The sequence below is a fragment of the Bufo gargarizans genome, chromosome 8 (genome assembly GCF_014858855.1).
Source record: "Bufo gargarizans isolate SCDJY-AF-19 chromosome 8, ASM1485885v1, whole genome shotgun sequence".
NCBI classification, from domain to species: domain Eukaryota; kingdom Metazoa; phylum Chordata; class Amphibia; order Anura; family Bufonidae; genus Bufo; species Bufo gargarizans.
The window spans coordinates 17,167,327-17,186,572 of NC_058087.1; the positions used below are offsets into that span (position 1 = coordinate 17,167,327).

The window sequence follows — 19,246 nt, forward strand, 5'->3', positions numbered from 1 at the left end:
GAGGTATGTCCGGGTTCAGAGCTGAAAGGGATTGTCTTACTTGAGCAAATGAAATTTATTATGTAGACAAAGTTAATACAAGGCACTTACTAATGTATTGTGATTGTTTATATGCTCAAGTGAGACAACCCCTTTAAGCAGTTTCAGCAGGACTGGAGTCTGTGGGGGAGATTTACCAAACTAGTGTAAAGTAGAACTGGCTTAGTTGCCCATAGCAACCAATCAGATTCCACCTTTCACTTTTCACAGCTCCTTTAGAAAATGAAAGGCGGAATCTGATTGGTTGCTATGGGCAACTAAGCCAGTTTGATAAATATACCCCTGTGTGGTCATGAGCTGCAGATGATTGACAGCTTTCTCAATACTGTGTATAGAGAGAAAGCTGCCAATCAGCAACCATAGGGGGCCTGGAGCACAACACTGAGTGGACTCCAATACTCAGAAAATGGCTGTACAAAAACGTCAGTGACCCTGCAAATCAGGGTCTTTGTCACCAGCTTATGCTGCCCACAGACAGGGCAACATACGCCCGCTAACAGTTTCCCATTAAAGTGGTATTCTATAAAGAATGCCTTTAAATGTCAGACAGGAGAGATGCAATGTGAGATAAAGGGCTACACTGGGTTATCCACCCATTTTTATTAGACGGGTCCCCTGAAACTAATCACAAGGTACCCTCCAATGATCAATCTATAGAAGAACCCAGCAGCAAGCCTGCAGCGCCACCACAGGTGAAATGAAGTATCACGCAGTTCTTTTGACGTCAATGTGCTCTTTGAGTAATGTATAGAGTTTACAGGTACTCCAAAGAGTGATGTTCTTTTTAGGTGTTCTCAGTACGAATAATAGGTGAGGCTTCTCATAGGGACACGCTCCCTATTAAAGAGGATGTACCATAATCGACAGGTTTGGCGATAAATGATGGATTACTTACTGGAGACTCCACTTGCTAGACTTTGACATTCAAGCAGAACACGGGACACCTTTCAGAGATTGGTGGGGGTCCCAGTGGTGTGAGAGGTGGGACCCCCCCCCCCCCCCATTCTAATCTGTAATCTATGCAGATTGAAATGACCTGTTCATGATATTGCAGATTTCCTTCATTGTCATTATAGTGGTCGAGGTTGTGAGCGAAGCGTGCGTGGCGGAGTTCATCCCGAGTCATGCCATGTGTAATGTGCAAATACTCAGCAGTTACAGGGTTGAGTTGATTATAAAAAAATCAATAAAACTGATTTCACCCCTTGTTATTCCAACCTTAGCGCTAACAATATAAGCCCAATCTCTGTATGCCGCTCGTTCAGTTGTCCAAGGTTGTTTGCTTTTTGCAGACGACTCTATTCTGAGTTTTACCCACCATCCTATGGAAAAGCATACAGTGCAATGTACTATGAAACAGGTTCTGATCTGTCAAAAGTTTTGATTGGAGAGAGCATGTGCCCTGTGGCCTCATTGATTGGTAGAATGAAGGGATCGCAGTGCTCTCCCAGTGCAGATCAGCATTCTCCGGCCCTCCAGCTGTGGTGAAACTATGACTCCCAGCATGCACACTGGTTTGGCTGTTTTTGGAACCAGGGCCGCTTAAACCATGGGGTGAATGGCGCAGTGCACCAAACAACTCCTTCCTCCCAACCCTTCGGATTCAGCGAGACAGTTTGAGGATGCGGCATGTCCCGCTTTCAGCTATATCTGCGTCTTGAGGACACAGATACTGTTGCATGCAATGTTGAAGCAGGGAGACGTCACCATTCCCCAGCTTTACTTATATTTTATTTATGCTGACTTATGGTGACCTTTGATAAAAGCGGTTGTGGTCTTAGAATGGTCAGAGAATATCCCATAAAAGGACAATTCAAAAATATGGACATTCTGGCTTCTGCTACCAGTGAAATGACTCCATAGGTATCTGGATTTGCATCTACGGATGTACAGTCGTGGCCAAAAGTTTTGAGAATGACACAAATATTAGTTTTCACAAAGTTTGCTGCTAAACTGCTTTTAGATCTTTGTTTCAGTTGTTTCTGTGATGTAGTGAAATATAATTACACGCACTTCATACGTTTCAAAGGCATTTATCGACAATTACACGACATTTATGCAAAGAGTCAGTATTTGCAGTGTTGGCCCTTCTTTTTCAGGACCTCTGCAATTCGACTGGGCATGCTCTCAATCAACTTCTGGGCCAATTCCTGACTGATAGCAACCCATTCTTTCATAATCACTTCTTGGAGTTTGTCAGAATTAGTGGGTTTTTGTTTGTCCACCCGCCTCTTGAGGATTGACCACAAGTTCTCAATGGGATTAAGATCTGGGGAGTTTCCAGGCCATGGACCCAAAATGTCAATGTTTTGGTCCCCGAGCCACTTAGTTATCACTTTTGCCTTATGGCACGGTGCTCCATCGTGCTGGAAAATGCATTGTTCTTCACCAAACTGTTGTTGGATTGTTGGAAGAAGTTTGTTTTTGAGCAAAATTGTGAGTGAGCCCACTCCCTTGGATGAGAAGCAACCCCACACATGAATGGTCTCAGGATGCTTTACTGTTGGCATGACACAGGACTGATGGTAGCGCTCACCTTTTCTTCTCCGGACAAGTCTTTTTCCTGATGCCCCAAACAATCGGAAAGATGCTTCATCGGAGAATATGACTTTTCCCCAGTCCTTAGCAGTCCATTCACCATATTTTCTGCAGAAGATCAATCTGTCCCTGATGTTTTTTTTGGAGAGAAGTGGCTTATTTGCTGCCCTTCTTGACACCAGGCCATCTTCCAAAAGTCTTTGCCTCACTGTGCGTGCAGATGCGCTCACACCTGCCTGCTGCCATTCCTGAGCAAGCTCTGCACTGGTGGCACTCCGATCCCGCAGCTGAATCCTCTTTAGGAGACGATCCTGGCGCTTGCTGGACTTTCTTGGACGCCCTGAAGCCTTCTTAACAAGAATTGAACCTCTTTCCTTGAAGTTCTTGATGATCCTATAAATTGTTGATTGAGGTGCAATCTTAGTAGCCACAATATCCTTGCCTGTGAAGCCATTTTTATGCAACGCAATGATGGCTGCACGCGTTTCTTTGCAGGTCACCATGGTGAACAATGGAAAAACAATGATTTCAAGCATCACCTTCCTTTTAAGAGGTCAAGTCTGCCATTTTAACCCAATCAGGCTGACATAATGATCTCCAGCCTTGTGCTCGTCAACATTCTCACCTGAGTTAACAAGACGATTGTTGAAATGATCTCATCAGGTCCTTTAATGACAGCAATGAAATGTATTTTTTTGTGATTTGGTGAATTTTCATGGCAAAGAAGGACTATGCAATTCATCTGATCACTCTTCATAACATTCTGGAGTATATGCAAATTGCTATTATAAAAATGTAAGTAGCAACTTTTCCAATTTCCAATATTTATGTAATTCTCAAAACTTTTGGCCACGACTGTAGTAGAGTGTATACTGTTTTCAGGAAGTAATGAATGAATATGTGAAGGTTCATCTGAATAAGAGAAGCCTTCCATCCATGGCTAATTCTTGCAATGAATACATCTGTCACTCACTTTGGTTTGCACAAGATGTATATTACAGGTTATATTTAATGTGTTGGTTCACCTTATGTGAACTTACAGGACAAGCTTTCTGAATGGCTTAAGACGGCTGTGCACTTTGACAATGTTTTCTGATGTCTACCAACATTTAAATCGCCGTTCGTAGGACTTTTAAGCCCTACCCTTAGCACCCACAAAGCTTCACAGAAGCATTCATTTTAGGAAACCCTTAGGGACCACCAATATACCTTTTTACAACAGTCACTAAGAGACCTTAGGCTGAGCTGCCACCTTTTTACGGTTGCCCAGTCTAAGCGATGCACTGGTCTGACCTGAGTGCCGTTCTTCTGCTCTTACGGCCAGGATCGACAGGAGCGCTGATCCGCGCTGTTTAACCCCTTACATGCCGCATTAACCCCTTAAGGACACAGCCTTATTTCACCTTAAGGACCAGGCCATTTTTTTTTAAAATCTGACCAGTGTCACTTTAAGTGGTGATAACTTTAAAACACTTTGACTTATCCAGGCCATTCTGAGATAATTTTTTCATCACATATTGTACTTCATGACACTGGTAAAATGAAGTAAAAAAAAAACATTTTTATTTATAAAAAAAATACAAAATGTACCCAATATTTGTAAAAGAAAATTGCAAATTTCCAAATTTCTATTTCTCTACTTCTATAATACATAGTAATAGCTACAAAAATAGTTATTACTTTACATTCCCTATATGTCTACTTCATGTTTGGATAAATTTGGGAATGATATTTTATTTTTGGGGGATGTTACAAGGCTTAGAAGTTTAGAAGCAAATCTTGAAATTTTTCACAAATTTTCAAAAACCCACTTTTTAGGGACCAGTTCAGGTCTGAAGTCACTTTGTGAGGCTTACATAAGAGAAACCACCCAATTCTAGAAACTACACCCCTCAAGGTATTCAAAACTGATTTTATAAACATCGTTAACCCTTTAGGTGTTCCACAAGAGTTAATGGCAAATGGTAATAACATTTCAGAATTTAGATTTTTTGGCAAATTTTCCATTTTAATCAATTTTTTCCAGTAACAAAGCAAGGGTTAACAGGCTAACAGCCAAACAAAATGTTATATTTATTGCCCGATACTGTAGTTTGCAGAAACACCCCATATGTGGCCATAAACTACTGTACGGGCACACAGTAGGGCGTAGAGGGAAAGGTGCGCCGTATGGTTTTTGGAAGGCAGATTTTGCTGGACTGGTTTATTTACACCATGTCCCATTTGAAGCCCCCCTGATGCACCCCTAAAGTAGGAACTCCATAAAAGTGACCCCATCTAAGAAACTACACCCCTCAAGGTATTCAAAACTGATTTTGCAAACGTTGTTTACCTTTTAGGTGTTGCACAAGAGTTATTGGCAAATGGAGATGAAAGTTGAGAATTTAAATTTCTGGGCAAATTTTCCATTTAATCCATTTTTTTCAGTAAGAAATCAAGGGTTAACAGCCAAATAAAATGCTATATTTATTGCCCTAAATCTGTAGTTTGCAGAAACACCCATGTACTATTTGAAGCCCCCCTGATGCACTCCTAGAGTAGAAACTCCATAAAAGTGACCCCATCTAAGAAACTACACCCCTTATGGTATTCAAAACTGTGTTCCACAAGAATTAATGAAAAATAGAGATACAATTTCAAAATTTCACTTTTTTGGCAGATTTTCCATTTTAATAATTTTTTTCCAGTTACAAAGCAAGGGTTAACAGCCAAAACAAAACTCAATATTTATGGCCCTGATTCTGTAGTTTACATAAACACCCCATATGTGGTTTTAAACCGCTGTATGGGCACATGGCAGGGCACAGAAGGAAAGGGATGCCATACTGTTTTTGGAAGGCAGATTTTGCTGGATCACCATGTCCCATTTCAAGCCCCCCTGATGCACCCCTAGAGTAGAAACTCCAAAAATGTTACCCCATTTTAGAAACTACAGAATAAGGTGGCAGTATTGTTGGTACTAGTTTAGGGTACTTATGATTTTTGGTTGCTCTATATTACACTTTTTGTGAGGCAAGATAACAAGAAATAGCTGTTTTAGCACCGTTTTTATTTTTTGTTATTTACAACATTCATCTGACAGGTTAGATCATGTGGTATTTTTATAAAGCAGGTTGTCACAAACGCGGCGATACCTAATAGGTATCCAATTTTTTTATTTATGTAAGTTTTATTTATGTAAGTTTTACACAATGATTTCATTTTTGAAACAAAAAAAGTCATGTTTTAGTGTCTCCATAGTTTTTGGGCGAATATCTTGGGTAGGGTATGATTTTTGCGGGATGAGATGATGGTTTAATTGGCACTATTTTGGGGTGCGTATGACTTTTTGATCGCTTTCTATTACACTTTTTGTGATGTGAGGTGAAAAACAATTGCTTTTTTTTCACCTTTTTTTTTTTTACACGGAATTCACCTGAGGGGTTAGGTCATGTGATATTTTTATAGAGCAGGTTATTACGGACGTGGCGATACCTAATATGTATACTTTCTTTTTATTTATGTAAGTTTTACACAATTATATCATTTTTTAAACAAAAAAAATCATATTTTAGTGTCTCCATATTCTGAGAGCCATAGTTTTTTCAGTTTTTGGGCGATTATCTTAGGTAGGGTCTCATTTTTTGCGGGATGAGGTGATGGTTTGATTGGTACTATTTTGGCGTACATACGACTTTTTTGATCACTTTTATTACCTTTTTTTGAAAGTAAGGTGGGCAAAATTTCTATTTCATCATATTTTTTTATTTTTTTTATGGCGTTCACCATGCGGGTAAAGTAACATGACCGTTTTATAGATCAGGTTGTTACGAACGCGGTGATATCAAACGTGTAGGGAATTTTATTTTTTTCATTTTTAATCAGTGATAAATGTGTGTTTTGATTTTTACTATTTTTCACTTTTTTTTTTACATCTTTTTGACCCAGACCCACTTGGTTCCTGAAGATGCAGTGGACCTTTAGCATAAGTCTGATCAGCACCATGGATAAGGCGTCCAGTTGCCATGGTAACCATCACTCGCTGCCACAGCAGAGCAGTGGGTGATGGGGAGGGAGCTCCCTCCCTCTTAACCTCTTCCATACAGCAGTCCCTACGGACCACGACATGGAAGGGGTTAAATGCCTGACATCTGTGCCAGCACAGATGTCAGGCGTTTCAAGCAGAGTGTCACCAATGTGCTGACACTCTGCAAAGCGCTCGGTTATCCTGAGAGAGGGGGCGGATGGATGATCGCGTGCCTGCCCGCCCCCCCAAGCACCGCCCACCCTCACTGCCGCATTCCCCGCACCCCCCCCCCTCCGCTGCGCCCGCCGGCAGCGGTGATCGGAAATACATAGGACGTACAGGCCTGTGTCCTTAACGATCGGGAAATCAGGGTGTACCGGTACGCCCTATGTCCGGAACAGGTTATATTGCGGCGTCCCACTCGTGTACGTGGACATTGCAAAGCTTGTTATATTATACACTCACCTAAAGAATTATTAGGAACACCTGTTCTATTTCTCATTAATGCGATTATCTAGTGACTAGTCAACCAATCACATGGCAGTTGCTTCAATGCATGTAGGGTTGTGGTCCTGGTCAAGACAATCTCCTGAACTCCAAACTGAATGTCAGAATGGGAAAGAAAGGTGATTTAAGCAATTTTGAGCGTGGCATGGTTGTTGGTGCCAGACGGGCCGGTCTGAGTATTTTACAATCTGTTCAGTTACTGGGATTTTCACGCACAACCATTTCTAGGGTTTACAAAGAATGGTGTGAAAAGGGAAAAACATCCAGTATGCGGCAGTCCTGTGGGCAAAAATGCCTTGTTGATGCTAGAGGTCAGAGGAGAATGGGCCGACTGATTCAAGCTGATAGAAGAGCAACGTTGACTGAAATAACCACTCGTTACAACCGAGGTCTGCAGCAAAGCATTTGTGAAGCCACAACACGCACAACCTTGAGGCGGATGGGCTACAACAGCAGAAGACCCCACCGGGTGCCACTCATCTCCACTACAAATAGGAAAAAGAGGCTACAATTTGCACGAGCTCACCAAAATTGGACTGTTGAAGACTGGAAAAATGTTGCCTGGTCTGATGAGTCTCGATTTCTGTTGAGACATTCAAATGGTAGAGTCCAAATTTGGCGTAAACAGAATGAGAACATGTATCCATCATGCCTTGTTACCACTGTGCAGGCTGGTGGTGGTGGTGTAATGGTGTGGGGGATGTTTTCTGGGCACACTTTAGGCCCCTTAGTGCCAATTTGCCATCGTTTAAATGCCACGGGCTACCTGAGTATTGTTTCTGACCATGTCCATCCCTTCATGACCACCATGTACCCATCCTCTGATGGCTACTTCCAGCAGGATAATGCACCATGTCACAAAGTTTGAATCATTTCAAATTGTTTTTTTGAACATGACAATGAGTTCACTGTAATAAAATGGCCCCACAGACACCAGATCTCAATCCAATAGAGCATCTTTGGGATGTGGTGGAACGGGAGCTTCGTGCCCTGGATGTGCATCCCTCAAATCTCCATCAACTGCAAGATGCTATCCTATCAATATGGGCCAACATTTCTAAAGAATGCTATCAGCACCTTGTTGAATCAATGCCACGTAGAATTAAGGCAGTTCTGAAGGCAAAAGGAGGTCCAACACCGTATTAGTATGGTGTTCCTAATAATTCTTTAGGTGAGTGTATGTTATATCATGCTGTATTTCACCTTTATTTAAAATCCCTGTTAACAGGCTGTTAGGTGCGCTACACATATTCCACCACTAGATGGGGATAGCACCATAGTCTATATTTACCAGAGTTTAGGCCTAGTTAGAGTTGGTTGGTTGGAGGAGCTGGAGTGAGGAGCAGGGAGGAAGGAGAGGACCCCTCTCCTCTCAGCTCTCTCTTTGGCTCCACGGCCCAGAGGAGCCAATTCGTTTGTCTTAGTGTCAAGAGAGGAAAACAGGCAGAGGTGAGATCTTATTCTACCGTATACTCTTCTGGAGGGCCAAGTGGATTTTACAATTTTCTACGTAAAAAGACCAAGGAAGGACAATAGCCATTATTCTAGGCTTTAGGCGCCTTCGTATCAAGGTGAAGGATTTATTAGCTTCCGGCAGCCTCACCGCTATTTCAAAGACAGACAGGCCATCTGTTGTAGCATTGGTGTGTAGAAGATAAGGTCCTGAACCACCTTTACTGAGTTAAGAACAAGGCAAATAGCTAAATACCAGTGAGTACACAATCTCCTACCATAGCCTGAGATATAGCCACATATACAGCCTGTTACCTGGATTTACAGCATTCAAGCTCCATATACATGAGAGACTGTTTATATCTGGATGTAAATTGCTGTTAAGACCCTGTTTACAGTAAAGTTCTTAGTTGGATTCGAACCCTGTCTCATTCTTCCATCTCAATACTACAACCACTCTCATCATTTTGCACCACCAAGGTGCTGGTGTCACGATATTACCTAATTCAGGGGCCCAGCCGCAAAAGCACCCAGAAAATCCAAACACCATCAAGGGCACCTCAATCACCACCTTGCCGGTGTCCCCTGTAGAAGAGTGTGCCCCGGAGAATCCAGTGCTGTTCTCCCCTTCACTGCAGCCCGGCCCAGGGAGTGCCAAAACTATGAGTAAAGAACTAACTGGTATTATTCCTCGTTACACCGTCACCTCACAAGTTATCCCCCTGCGGTCCCGGCTTGATGCAATATGTCCTGTCCCTTTGCTGGCCATACCATGGAACAATCCCATGAAATAGGAGTTATGTCCTTTTGTTAGAAGGGTCTGATGATAAGCTAAGTGCAGGGTGTCCACCTTCCGCTGTAATTTTGGGCCGCAGCATTAAAGGAGTAATCCAATCTTGGATATTAGGGGCATATTGCTAGGATATGCCCCCATTGTCTGATAGATGCGGAGCCCACAAAGTGCCAGAGGGTGCACCATGCATGTGCAGCCGCCCTCCATTCATTTCTATAGGACCACCGAAAATAGCCAAGGCACGCTCATCTATTTTTGGAAGTCCCATTAAAATGCACGTGCAATTGCGGCCACCGCTCCATTCACTTCTATGGGGCTTACGGAAATAGCTGAGCCAGCGCTCAGTTATTTTTGGCACTACCATAGAAATAAATGGAGGGTGGTCGCACGTGCTGAGCGCCCTCCGGCTCTTTGCAGGCTTCGTTCTAGGTATAGGTGGGGGTTTCAGTGGTGAAATCACCACCTATAAGACATTAGGGACATATCCTAGCAATATCGCAATATCCCCCTAATGTTCAAGGTTGGAATACCGCCACCACAGGGAAACGGAAGCATTATATTGTGCCCGTTGTAATCAATGTAATGCCTCCAGTGTGATAGACACTGCCTGCTCTAGTTGATAGATGAAGGTCCTGAAATTGGACCTCCTCCTCTTCCTCTACTAAAGCCTCATTCACACGTCGGTGTTCGGTCAGTGATTTCCATCAGTGATTGTGAGCCAAAACCAGGATTGGAGCCTCCACAGACAGGGCCGTCTTTACCAAGGGGCAAAAGGGGCAGCTGCCCCGGGCCCAGTTGCTCCTGGGGGGCCCAAGGCAGCTGCCTCTTGAGCCCTGCTAGCCACTGCCCCAGGTGTCAGGCTGTCAGCTACACAGGGGGTGCTGCCATGCCATGCCTGCCCCAGGCATCGTACTGTGTTAGAGCTGTGAATGTGATCTAGGACCTTAGATGACATAATCACCATGTGACCAGTAACCTAGCAATATTACTGGTCACATGGCTATGAGGTCATCACAGGTCCTAGCAGGAGTGTTGCAGAAGTTAACTGTGGAGCTTTTTTGTGTGAAGATTACATCAGAAAAAGGTGACTGGGGCTGTTATGCTAATATACTGTAAACTACTGTATAGTGGGGTGCGGTATACTGTGTGGGGGCCTGTATACTGTGGGGGCTGTATACTGTGGGGGGCCTGTATACTGTGGGGGGCCTGTATACTGTGTGGGACTGTATACTGTGTGGGACTGTATACTGTGGGGGGCCTGTATACTGTGGGGGGCCTGTATACTGTGTGGGGCTGTATACTGTGTGGGACTATATACTGTGTGGGACTGTATACTGTGGGGGGGCCTGTATACTGTGGGGGGGGCCTGTATACTGTGGGGGGCCTGTATACTGTGGGAAAGCTGTATACTGTGTGGGACTGTATACTGTGGGGGACCTGTATACTGTGTGGGACTGTATACTGTGTGGGACTGTATACTGTGGGAGGGCTGTATACTGTGTGGGGCTATATTCTGTGTGGGACTGTATACTGTGTGGGAATGTATACTGTGTGGGGCCTGTATACTGTGTGGGGCTGTATACTGTGTGGGACTGTATACTGTGGTGGGGCCTGTATACTGTGGGAGGGCTGTATACTGTGTGGGGACTGCATACTGTGTGGGACTGTATACTGTGTGGGACTGTATACTGTAGGGGACTGTATACTGTGGGGGGCCTGTATACTGTGTGGGGCTGTATACTGTGTGGGGGCCTGTATAATGTGGGGGGTTGCCCTGTATACTGTGGAGGGGCCTGTATACTGTGGGAGTGCTGTATACTGTGTGGGACTGTATACTGTGGGGGGCCTGTATACTGTGGGGGGCCTGTATACTGTGGGGGGCCTGTATACTGTGAGGGGCATGTATACTGTGTGGGGCTGTATACTGTGGGGGGCCTGTATACTGTGGGGGGGGGCTGTATACCGTGTGGGACTGTATACCGTGTGGGACTGTATACTGTGGGGGGCCTGTATACTGTGTGGGACTGTATACTGTGGGGGGCTGTATACTGTGTGGGACTGTATACTGTGTGGGGCCTGTATACTGTGGGAGGGCTGTATACTGTGTGGGACTGTATACTGTGGGGGGCCTGTATACTGTGGGGGGGGGTCTGTATACTGTGGGGGGCATTATACTGTGTGGGACTGTATACTGTGGGGGGTCTGTATACTGTGGGGGGCATGTATACTGTGTGGGACTGTATACTGTGTGGGACTGTATACTGTGTGGGGCCTGTATACTGTGGGGGGCCTGTATACTGTGTGGGTCTGTATACGGTGTGGGACTGTATACTGTGTGGGACTGTATACTGTGGGGGGGCCTGTATACTGTGGGGGGCCTGTATACTGTGGGAGGGCTGTATACTGTGTGGGACTGTATACTGTGGGGGGCTTGTATACTGTGTGGGACTGTATACTGTGTGGGACTGTATACTGTGTGGGACTGTATACTGTGGGAGGGCTGTATACTGTGTGGGGCTGTATACTGTGGGGGGGCCTGTATACTGTGGGGGGGCCTGTATACTGTGGGGGGGGGCCTGTATACTGTGGGAGGACTGTATACTGTGTGGGACTGTATACTGTGTGGGACTTTATACTGTGGGGGGCCTGTATACTGTGGGGGGCCTGTATACTGTGCGAAGCTGTATACTGTGGGGGGGCCTGTATACTGTGGGAGGCCTGTATACTGTGGGAGGGCTGTATACTGTGTGGGACTGTATAATGTGGGGGGCCTGTATACTGTGTGGGACTGTATACTGTGGTGGGGCTGTATACTGTGTGGGACTGTATACTGTGTGGGGCCTGTATACTGTGGGAGGGCTGTATACTGTGTGGGACTGTATACTGTGTGGGACTGTATACTGTGAGGGGCCTGTATACTGTGGGGGGGGGCTGTATACTTTGTGGGGCCTGTATACTGTGGGGGCTATATACTGTGTGGGGCCTGTATACTGTGTGGGGCCTGTATACTGTGTGGGACTGTATACTGTGTGGGGCTGTATACTGTGGGCTGCTATACTGCTCTACTATATACTGTGGGGTACTGTATAGTGTGGGGTGCTATACTGCATACTGTGGGTTGCTGTATACTATAGGGTGCTATACTGCATACTGTGGGGTGCTGGGGTGCACTGTAACACTAGGGTGAGCCGATCCCTGGACTCCTTCCTGCAGAGCGGTGCCCACTTCCAGCCTGAGCCCAGCTGCCCAGAGCACTGATCCTGAGCCGCTGGAGTCTTCAGAACTGGAAGTATTTACAGTCATTCACTGGACTCTACCAGTGGTGTGGATTTTTTGTGTGTGTGTGTTGTGGTGGAGGGCGTGATTGCCTGCTAAGGTGTGGGAAGGCGGGATCCAGGGGGTCCAAGTAAATTTTTGCCCAGGGTCCAATCAATATTAAAGACGGCCCTGTCCACAGACATAAGGTATACAGGAAAGATCTGCTCGTCGTTCTGTGTTTAGAGCCGCAACTGGTTTGGGCCCAAAATCATTAATGGAAATCACTGACCAAACACTGACGTGTGAATGAGGCATTACTCTGAATTTTCCAAATTCCTGGTGCTCCAACGGCCTGATTTGCATAAATATAAAAACCCTCATGTCTCTGGAGCGCTGCAACCTACAGAGATAATTAAGGTATTGTTTTTATCAGCATGATTAACCCTAGCAGCCAGTATGCTTGGTTTAATAGGGTTGATCATGTGGGCAGAGGCTTTATTTAAAAATGTGACGATCCTTTTATATCTCACTCTCATCATATAGCATTATTATCATTCCTTAAATAGGACAACTCCCTGTGATCTCCCAGAAATCTGTCAAGAGATTAAAGGGGTTTTCTCATCTCAGACATTTATGGAATATCACCAGGATATGGCATCGATGTCAGATAGGACTTGTTCCTACCTCCAGAACAGGGTCCTCAAAGTGAATGGAAAGCAGCCGGCATGCTCAGCCATCCAACGTTCACCATTATGGGAGTCCCGAAAATAAACCAGCGCTAGATCGACGCTTTCCAACAGTCCCACAGTGGTGAACGAAGCGGTGGCGGCGCTTGCACAGTGCGCTCTCCATTTACCAAAATTGGACTTCCAAAAATAGTTGAGCACACTCGCTCGACTATATACAGAACTCCCATAGTCATGAATGGAGAGGAGGTTGCGCATGCGCAGGATGCCCTCCTTTTTTACTTTCTGGGCTCCATTCTGGAGATAGGTGCGGGTCCCAGAGTTGGCATCTGACATTGATGGCATAGCCTAGCGATATACTATGAATGTTTGAGATGAGACATCCCCTTTAAACGGGTTATCCAAACTATAAAACATGGCCACCAATGCCCGGGCCCCTCATATAGATTATACTTACCCCGCTCCCCGGCACTCTCGTCGTTCCTGGTCCCCACCTACTCGTTGCGCTGATCAAAATATACGGCGATTGGGGGGGGCCAATAGCAGGCCACGACAGGGACGAGCCTCCCTAACATCGCGGGAGATGCAGCGACGGCCGTGCCGGGACCAGGGGCGATGTGGTTGCTGCGTAAGTATAGTCTATATGAGGGGCCCGGGCATTGGGGGGCATGTTTTATAGTTTGGATAACCCCCTTAATGGTGGCGTTATACCTAAGATAGCTGTCCCCTGAACCCCATCAGACATCTATGCCAACATTTATCTCACCCCCTGGTCAATCACTGGACTTTACACCAAACCTGCGTCCAATGAAGGATTCATAGAGCCACCCAAGATGGCAAAATGTAATCCCATCAGTAAAGGTATGGATTCTAATAATTACAGCACATTGAGGAATTGCAAGTCAAGCAATTGTCTAATACACACTGGTAGATGGTCATCAATATGGTCATAATTTACTCAATGTAGGCTGTGTTACAGGAACGCAATCATTGTCACAAAGTGATAGCTGCTGCAGAACATCTTTGACTAAGACTGGTAACTTCTTGCACGTCTCTGTGTCACATCCCAGCAGTGGCCTGTACTGTAGATGGCATGCTCCTGACAGCTCCCTATGCTGAGAATGAGATGTGCCAGCTGCACACAGGGGGATGTGATGGAGGGGAGGGGGCTGCTGCAATAAGGGAGCCATGCTCTTCCTGCTGCCATGGAGCCTCCTATAGTGGCTGCTCTGAGCCTCCTCCTCCTCCTCCTCCTCCTCTCATAACATCACAAGCTGTGCCTGAGGCTTTGGAGGTGAGGAGGGGAAGGACAGAGACCCTCACAGTCCCTGCTTCGGGGGGGAGGGGGGCCTCCTGCACCTGCATGTGTACCAGGGTACCAGCACTCCAGGACCCCCCTTGTGCAGCATCCCTGGGCTCCATTGTGCAGCATGCTCTGTGAAGGAGAGGAGATGCTGCTCCTGATCCACTGACAGCCCAGCAGAAGCATCGTGGACTCTGAAGGAGACGACGGAATTCCACCCAGTTCCAACAATGCCTGTGAGAAGAGGGCATGTGGCCCCACAAAACACATTTCTGGGAACCATTATCAGGAAATTTGAAGGGCAGAGTGAGTATATCCTCCCTTGTCCATTATATGCTTATTACAAGCCTGTGTATCCATGTGCGTTGTATCATTGTATAATGTGACCATTCAGAGTGGGAGCTCCAGATGTGGTGACAACTTTCTACTGACACAGGACACAGTGACAACCTGCATGACTGGTCCCCACTGCCTGCGGACTGGCTGGAGAAGAAGGGACTGTGCTGCTATTTTATCCATCTATTATATTATCTATCTATTATCTATCTACCTATCCATTATCTACTGTATCTATCTATCTATCTATCTATCTATTTATCTATCTATCTATTATCTATCTATTATCTATCTATTATATTATCTATTATCCATCTATTATCTATCTATCTATTATCTATCTACCTATCCATTATCTACTGTATCTATCTATCTATTATCTATCTAGCACACTATCTATCTATTATCTATTATCTATCTATCTATCTATCTATTATCTGTCTATTATCTATCTATCTCCCATCTATCTATCCATTATCTACTGTATCTATCTATCTATCTATCTATCTATCTATCTATCTATCTACCTATCCATTATCTACTGTATCTCTCTCTCTCTTTCAATCTATCTATTTAATAGAGAGAGACACTATGTTCTGTGTGTATACATTTATATATATATATTTACATATCCAAAACAAGGAGAGACGTTCATCTTCCTATGAAAAAGTGCTAGTCTTTATTCTTTAAGGCGATAAAATATCCAATGACACAGTACAGACACTCCACATTAGCGTCTACGCATTTCAAATCTTAAAATGTGACCCTTATTCGTGACAATATATTTACATATACATAGATAGATGGAATCTATGAATGAAGGGGAAGGCGCTGTGCATACTTCCAGGTGTAACACAATGTAGCCTCCCTGCAGCCTGGGTTATGTAATGATGTTGCACTAGGAGACATCTGATGGATACATATTTACTATCAGTCACATATCACTGGTCTAGAATACAGGTGAAACTTAGAAAATTAGAATATCGTGCAAAGTTCATTTATTTCAGTAATTCAACTTAAAAGGTGAAACTAACATATGAGACTCATTACATGCAAAACGAGATATTTCAAGCCTTTATCTGTTATAATCTGGATGATTATGGCTTACAGCTTGTGAAACCCCAAAGTCACAATCTCAGGTACCCTTTGCTCAGGGGGTATGGGTTAATTATCTGACTAGAGTGTGACACTTTGAGCCTAGAATATTGCACCTTTTCACAAAATTCTAATTATAAGTTGCATTAGTGAAATAAATGGACTTTTGCACAATATTCTAATTTTTCCAGTTTCACCTGTATCTGTACTATAGATGAAACCCATTAACAACATTATCCAAATGTAAAAAACAATCGGGACTGTGAAAACAATCTGTAACACCTACTTATATTCTATAGGAATGTATTCATCATGCAATCACAAACTCAGCTCTGCTACATTTTTAAAGTGTAACACTTACTGTTGTCAGTTTTGCACCAGTAGCAGGACTGAGTTTGTAAAATGTAGCAGGGCTGGGTTTGTAACATGTAGCAGGGCTGGGTTTGTAAAATGTAGCAGGGCTGAGTTTGTAACATGTAGCAGGGCTGGGTTTGTAAAATGTAGCAGGGCTGAGTTTGTAAAATGTAGCAGGGCTGGGTTTGTAAAATGTAGCAGGGCTGAGTTTGTAAAATGTAGCAGGTCTGAGTTTGTAAAATGTAGCAGGGCTGAGTTTGTAACATGCAGCAGGGCTGAGTTTGTAAAATGTAGCAGGGCTGAGTTTGTAACATGTAGCAGGGCTGGGTTTGTAAAATGTAGCAGGGCTGAGTTTGTAAAATGTAGCAGGGCTGGTTTGTAAAATGTAGCAGGGCTGGGTTTGTAAAATGTAGCAGGGCTGAGTTTGTAAAATGTAGCAGGGCTGAGTTTGTAAAATGTAGCAGGGCTGAGTTTGTAACATGCAGCAGGGCTGAGTTTGTAAAATGTAGCAGGGCTGAGTTTGTAAAATGTAGCAGGGCTGGGTTTGTAAAATGTAGTAGGGCTGAGTTTGTAACATGTAGCAGGGCTGAGTTTGTAACATGTAGCAGGGCTGAGTTTGTAACATGTAGCAGAGCTGAGTTTGTAACATGTAGCAGGGCTGAGTTTGTAAAATGTAGCGGGGCTGAGTTTGTAAAATGTAGCAGGGCTGAGTTTGTAAAATGTAGCAGGGCTGGGTTTGTAAAATGTAGCAGGGCTGGGTTTGTAAAATGTAGCAGGGCTTGGTTTGTAAAATGTAGCAGGGCTGGGTTTGTAAAATGTAGCAGGGCTGAGTTTGTAAAATGTAGCAGGGCTGAGTTTGTTAGTGCACCTATATGGCAAAGCCTAATATTACATCCACAATGTGGAGTCCACCTCCATCTATATCTCTCATGGAGTTTGTTGTCAAATTCAGCTCTGCTACATTGGTGCTTACAGAATGTACGAGTGTTTTTTGGGTCAATGTACAGTATCCCGGTCGACTGCGATGAAAGCTCCAGATGAGGCAGATTATAGTCCTTCTAGTGAGCACACAAATCCCATAAATATAAGCAGGAGTGGTCTTTTCCAGTTGGATGCTGCGCTGAAAAGTCACTGAATAATAATCGAATGGTTTCTACACGCATAGGTCATTAAAGAGCAAGACACATCATATACAGCACAGGAACTTCAGGGGTGGGGGGGGGGTGCGTTACAATGTGTTATGTTCTGTAAATGCCATGTAAATAGCACACAGGTGGCGGTGACAGCAGAGTCACCGATAGGAGCGGCCCTGCAGACTCAGCACAGGCATTTTACATTCATTACACTTCAGGTAATTATATATGTCTCATTAATTTCATAGATTTTATAATTGCTCAAAGGCTGAGTGTTATAATATCATGAAATATTACAGCGCCGTATACTGCAACTAATGAAAGTGAAAAATGCCCGTAATAAGCATTTCACTGAGACGAGTTATCCGACGCTGTGGATTATTGAGAAGTTGTGGAAATGTAGAGAACATTTTGCTGTAGGGATGGAGATACCGCCACAAGGAAGAAGCAAAAGGAATTCCAGAAATCCTGTCTGCCTCATACGCTGTCTGTCTAATCCAGGGGTGCACAACCTTTTTTTGGTCTGGGGGCCGCATTGTCACATCGCACTATTTCAAGGTGCCACAAAAAAAAACGTTAATCAGCGCGTGTTTGCATCAGTCTATTACATCGGCTAATGCAAAGTGACTGGGGAGGAATGATCGCTACCATAACCGCAGTCATTCCTCCCTCATTCACTTCTATCGATTAGCTGTGTTTCATTGAAGGAAGTCGGGGGCCGCAAACCATGGCTCTGGGGGCCACAGGTTGTGCACCCCGGATCTAATCTATCATCTACAAGATATTTATCTGATTATTTATATATTTAACTAATTTATAGTATAATGTATACCAGCAACATATTCTGGGAGGACACATAACAGTGCAGACATTGGCCTTCAGAAAACATCTATCTATTTATTATCAATGTATCTATATCACATATCTATATATCTATTATCTATTTATCTATCTATCTATATCTTACTATCTGTATCTATCGCTCTGTCTATATCTATCTATCTAATCTCTCTATCTATTATCTATTTATCTATTATCTATGTATCTATATCACATATCTATCTATCTACTATCTATTTATCTATTTATCTATATCTTACTATCTGTATCTATCGCTCTGTCTATATCTATCTATCTAATCTCTCTATCTATTATCTATTTATCTATTATCTATGTATCTATATCACATATCTATCTGTCTCTATCTATCTACTATCTATTTATCTATCTCTTACTATCTGTATCTATCTCTCTGTCTATATCTATCTATCTACCTATCTAATCTCTCTATCTATTATCAATGTATCTATATCACATATCTATCTATCTATCTATCTATCTACATATCTATCCATCTATCTATGTCTTACTATCTATTTCTCTGTCTATATCTATCTATCTATCTATCTATCTATCTATCTATCTATCTATCTATCTATCTATCTAATCTCTCTATCTATTATCTTTGTATCTATATCTCATATTTGTCTATCTATCCATCCATTATCTATCTATCTATCTATCTATCTATCTATCTATCTATCTATCTATCTATCTATCTATCAATATCATCTATCTATCCATCTATCTATCTAATCTCTCTATATATTATCTATGTATCTATATCTCATATTTGTCTATCTATCTATCTTTCTGTCTGTCTGTCCATCCGTCTATCTATCTACAGTTATTTGTCTATCACTATTATACTACAAGTACGGGGTTAATGTGCACTACACGAGGATT

At 43.6% G+C, this 19,246-nt stretch overlaps 1 protein-coding gene across 1 annotated transcript in view; it reads left to right on the forward strand.

Annotated features, from left to right (window-relative positions):
- The first annotated feature begins 14,595 nt into the window (after positions 1-14,595).
- KCNH7 (potassium voltage-gated channel subfamily H member 7) overlaps positions 14,596-19,246 on the forward strand; it is a 369,362-nt gene continuing 364,711 nt past the window's right edge. Inside the window, exon 1 of the mRNA XM_044303361.1 lies at positions 14,596-14,888. Coding sequence (XP_044159296.1) covers positions 14,813-14,888 — 76 coding nt within the window. The 5' untranslated portion in view covers positions 14,596-14,812. The remainder of the gene's footprint in view (positions 14,889-19,246) is intronic.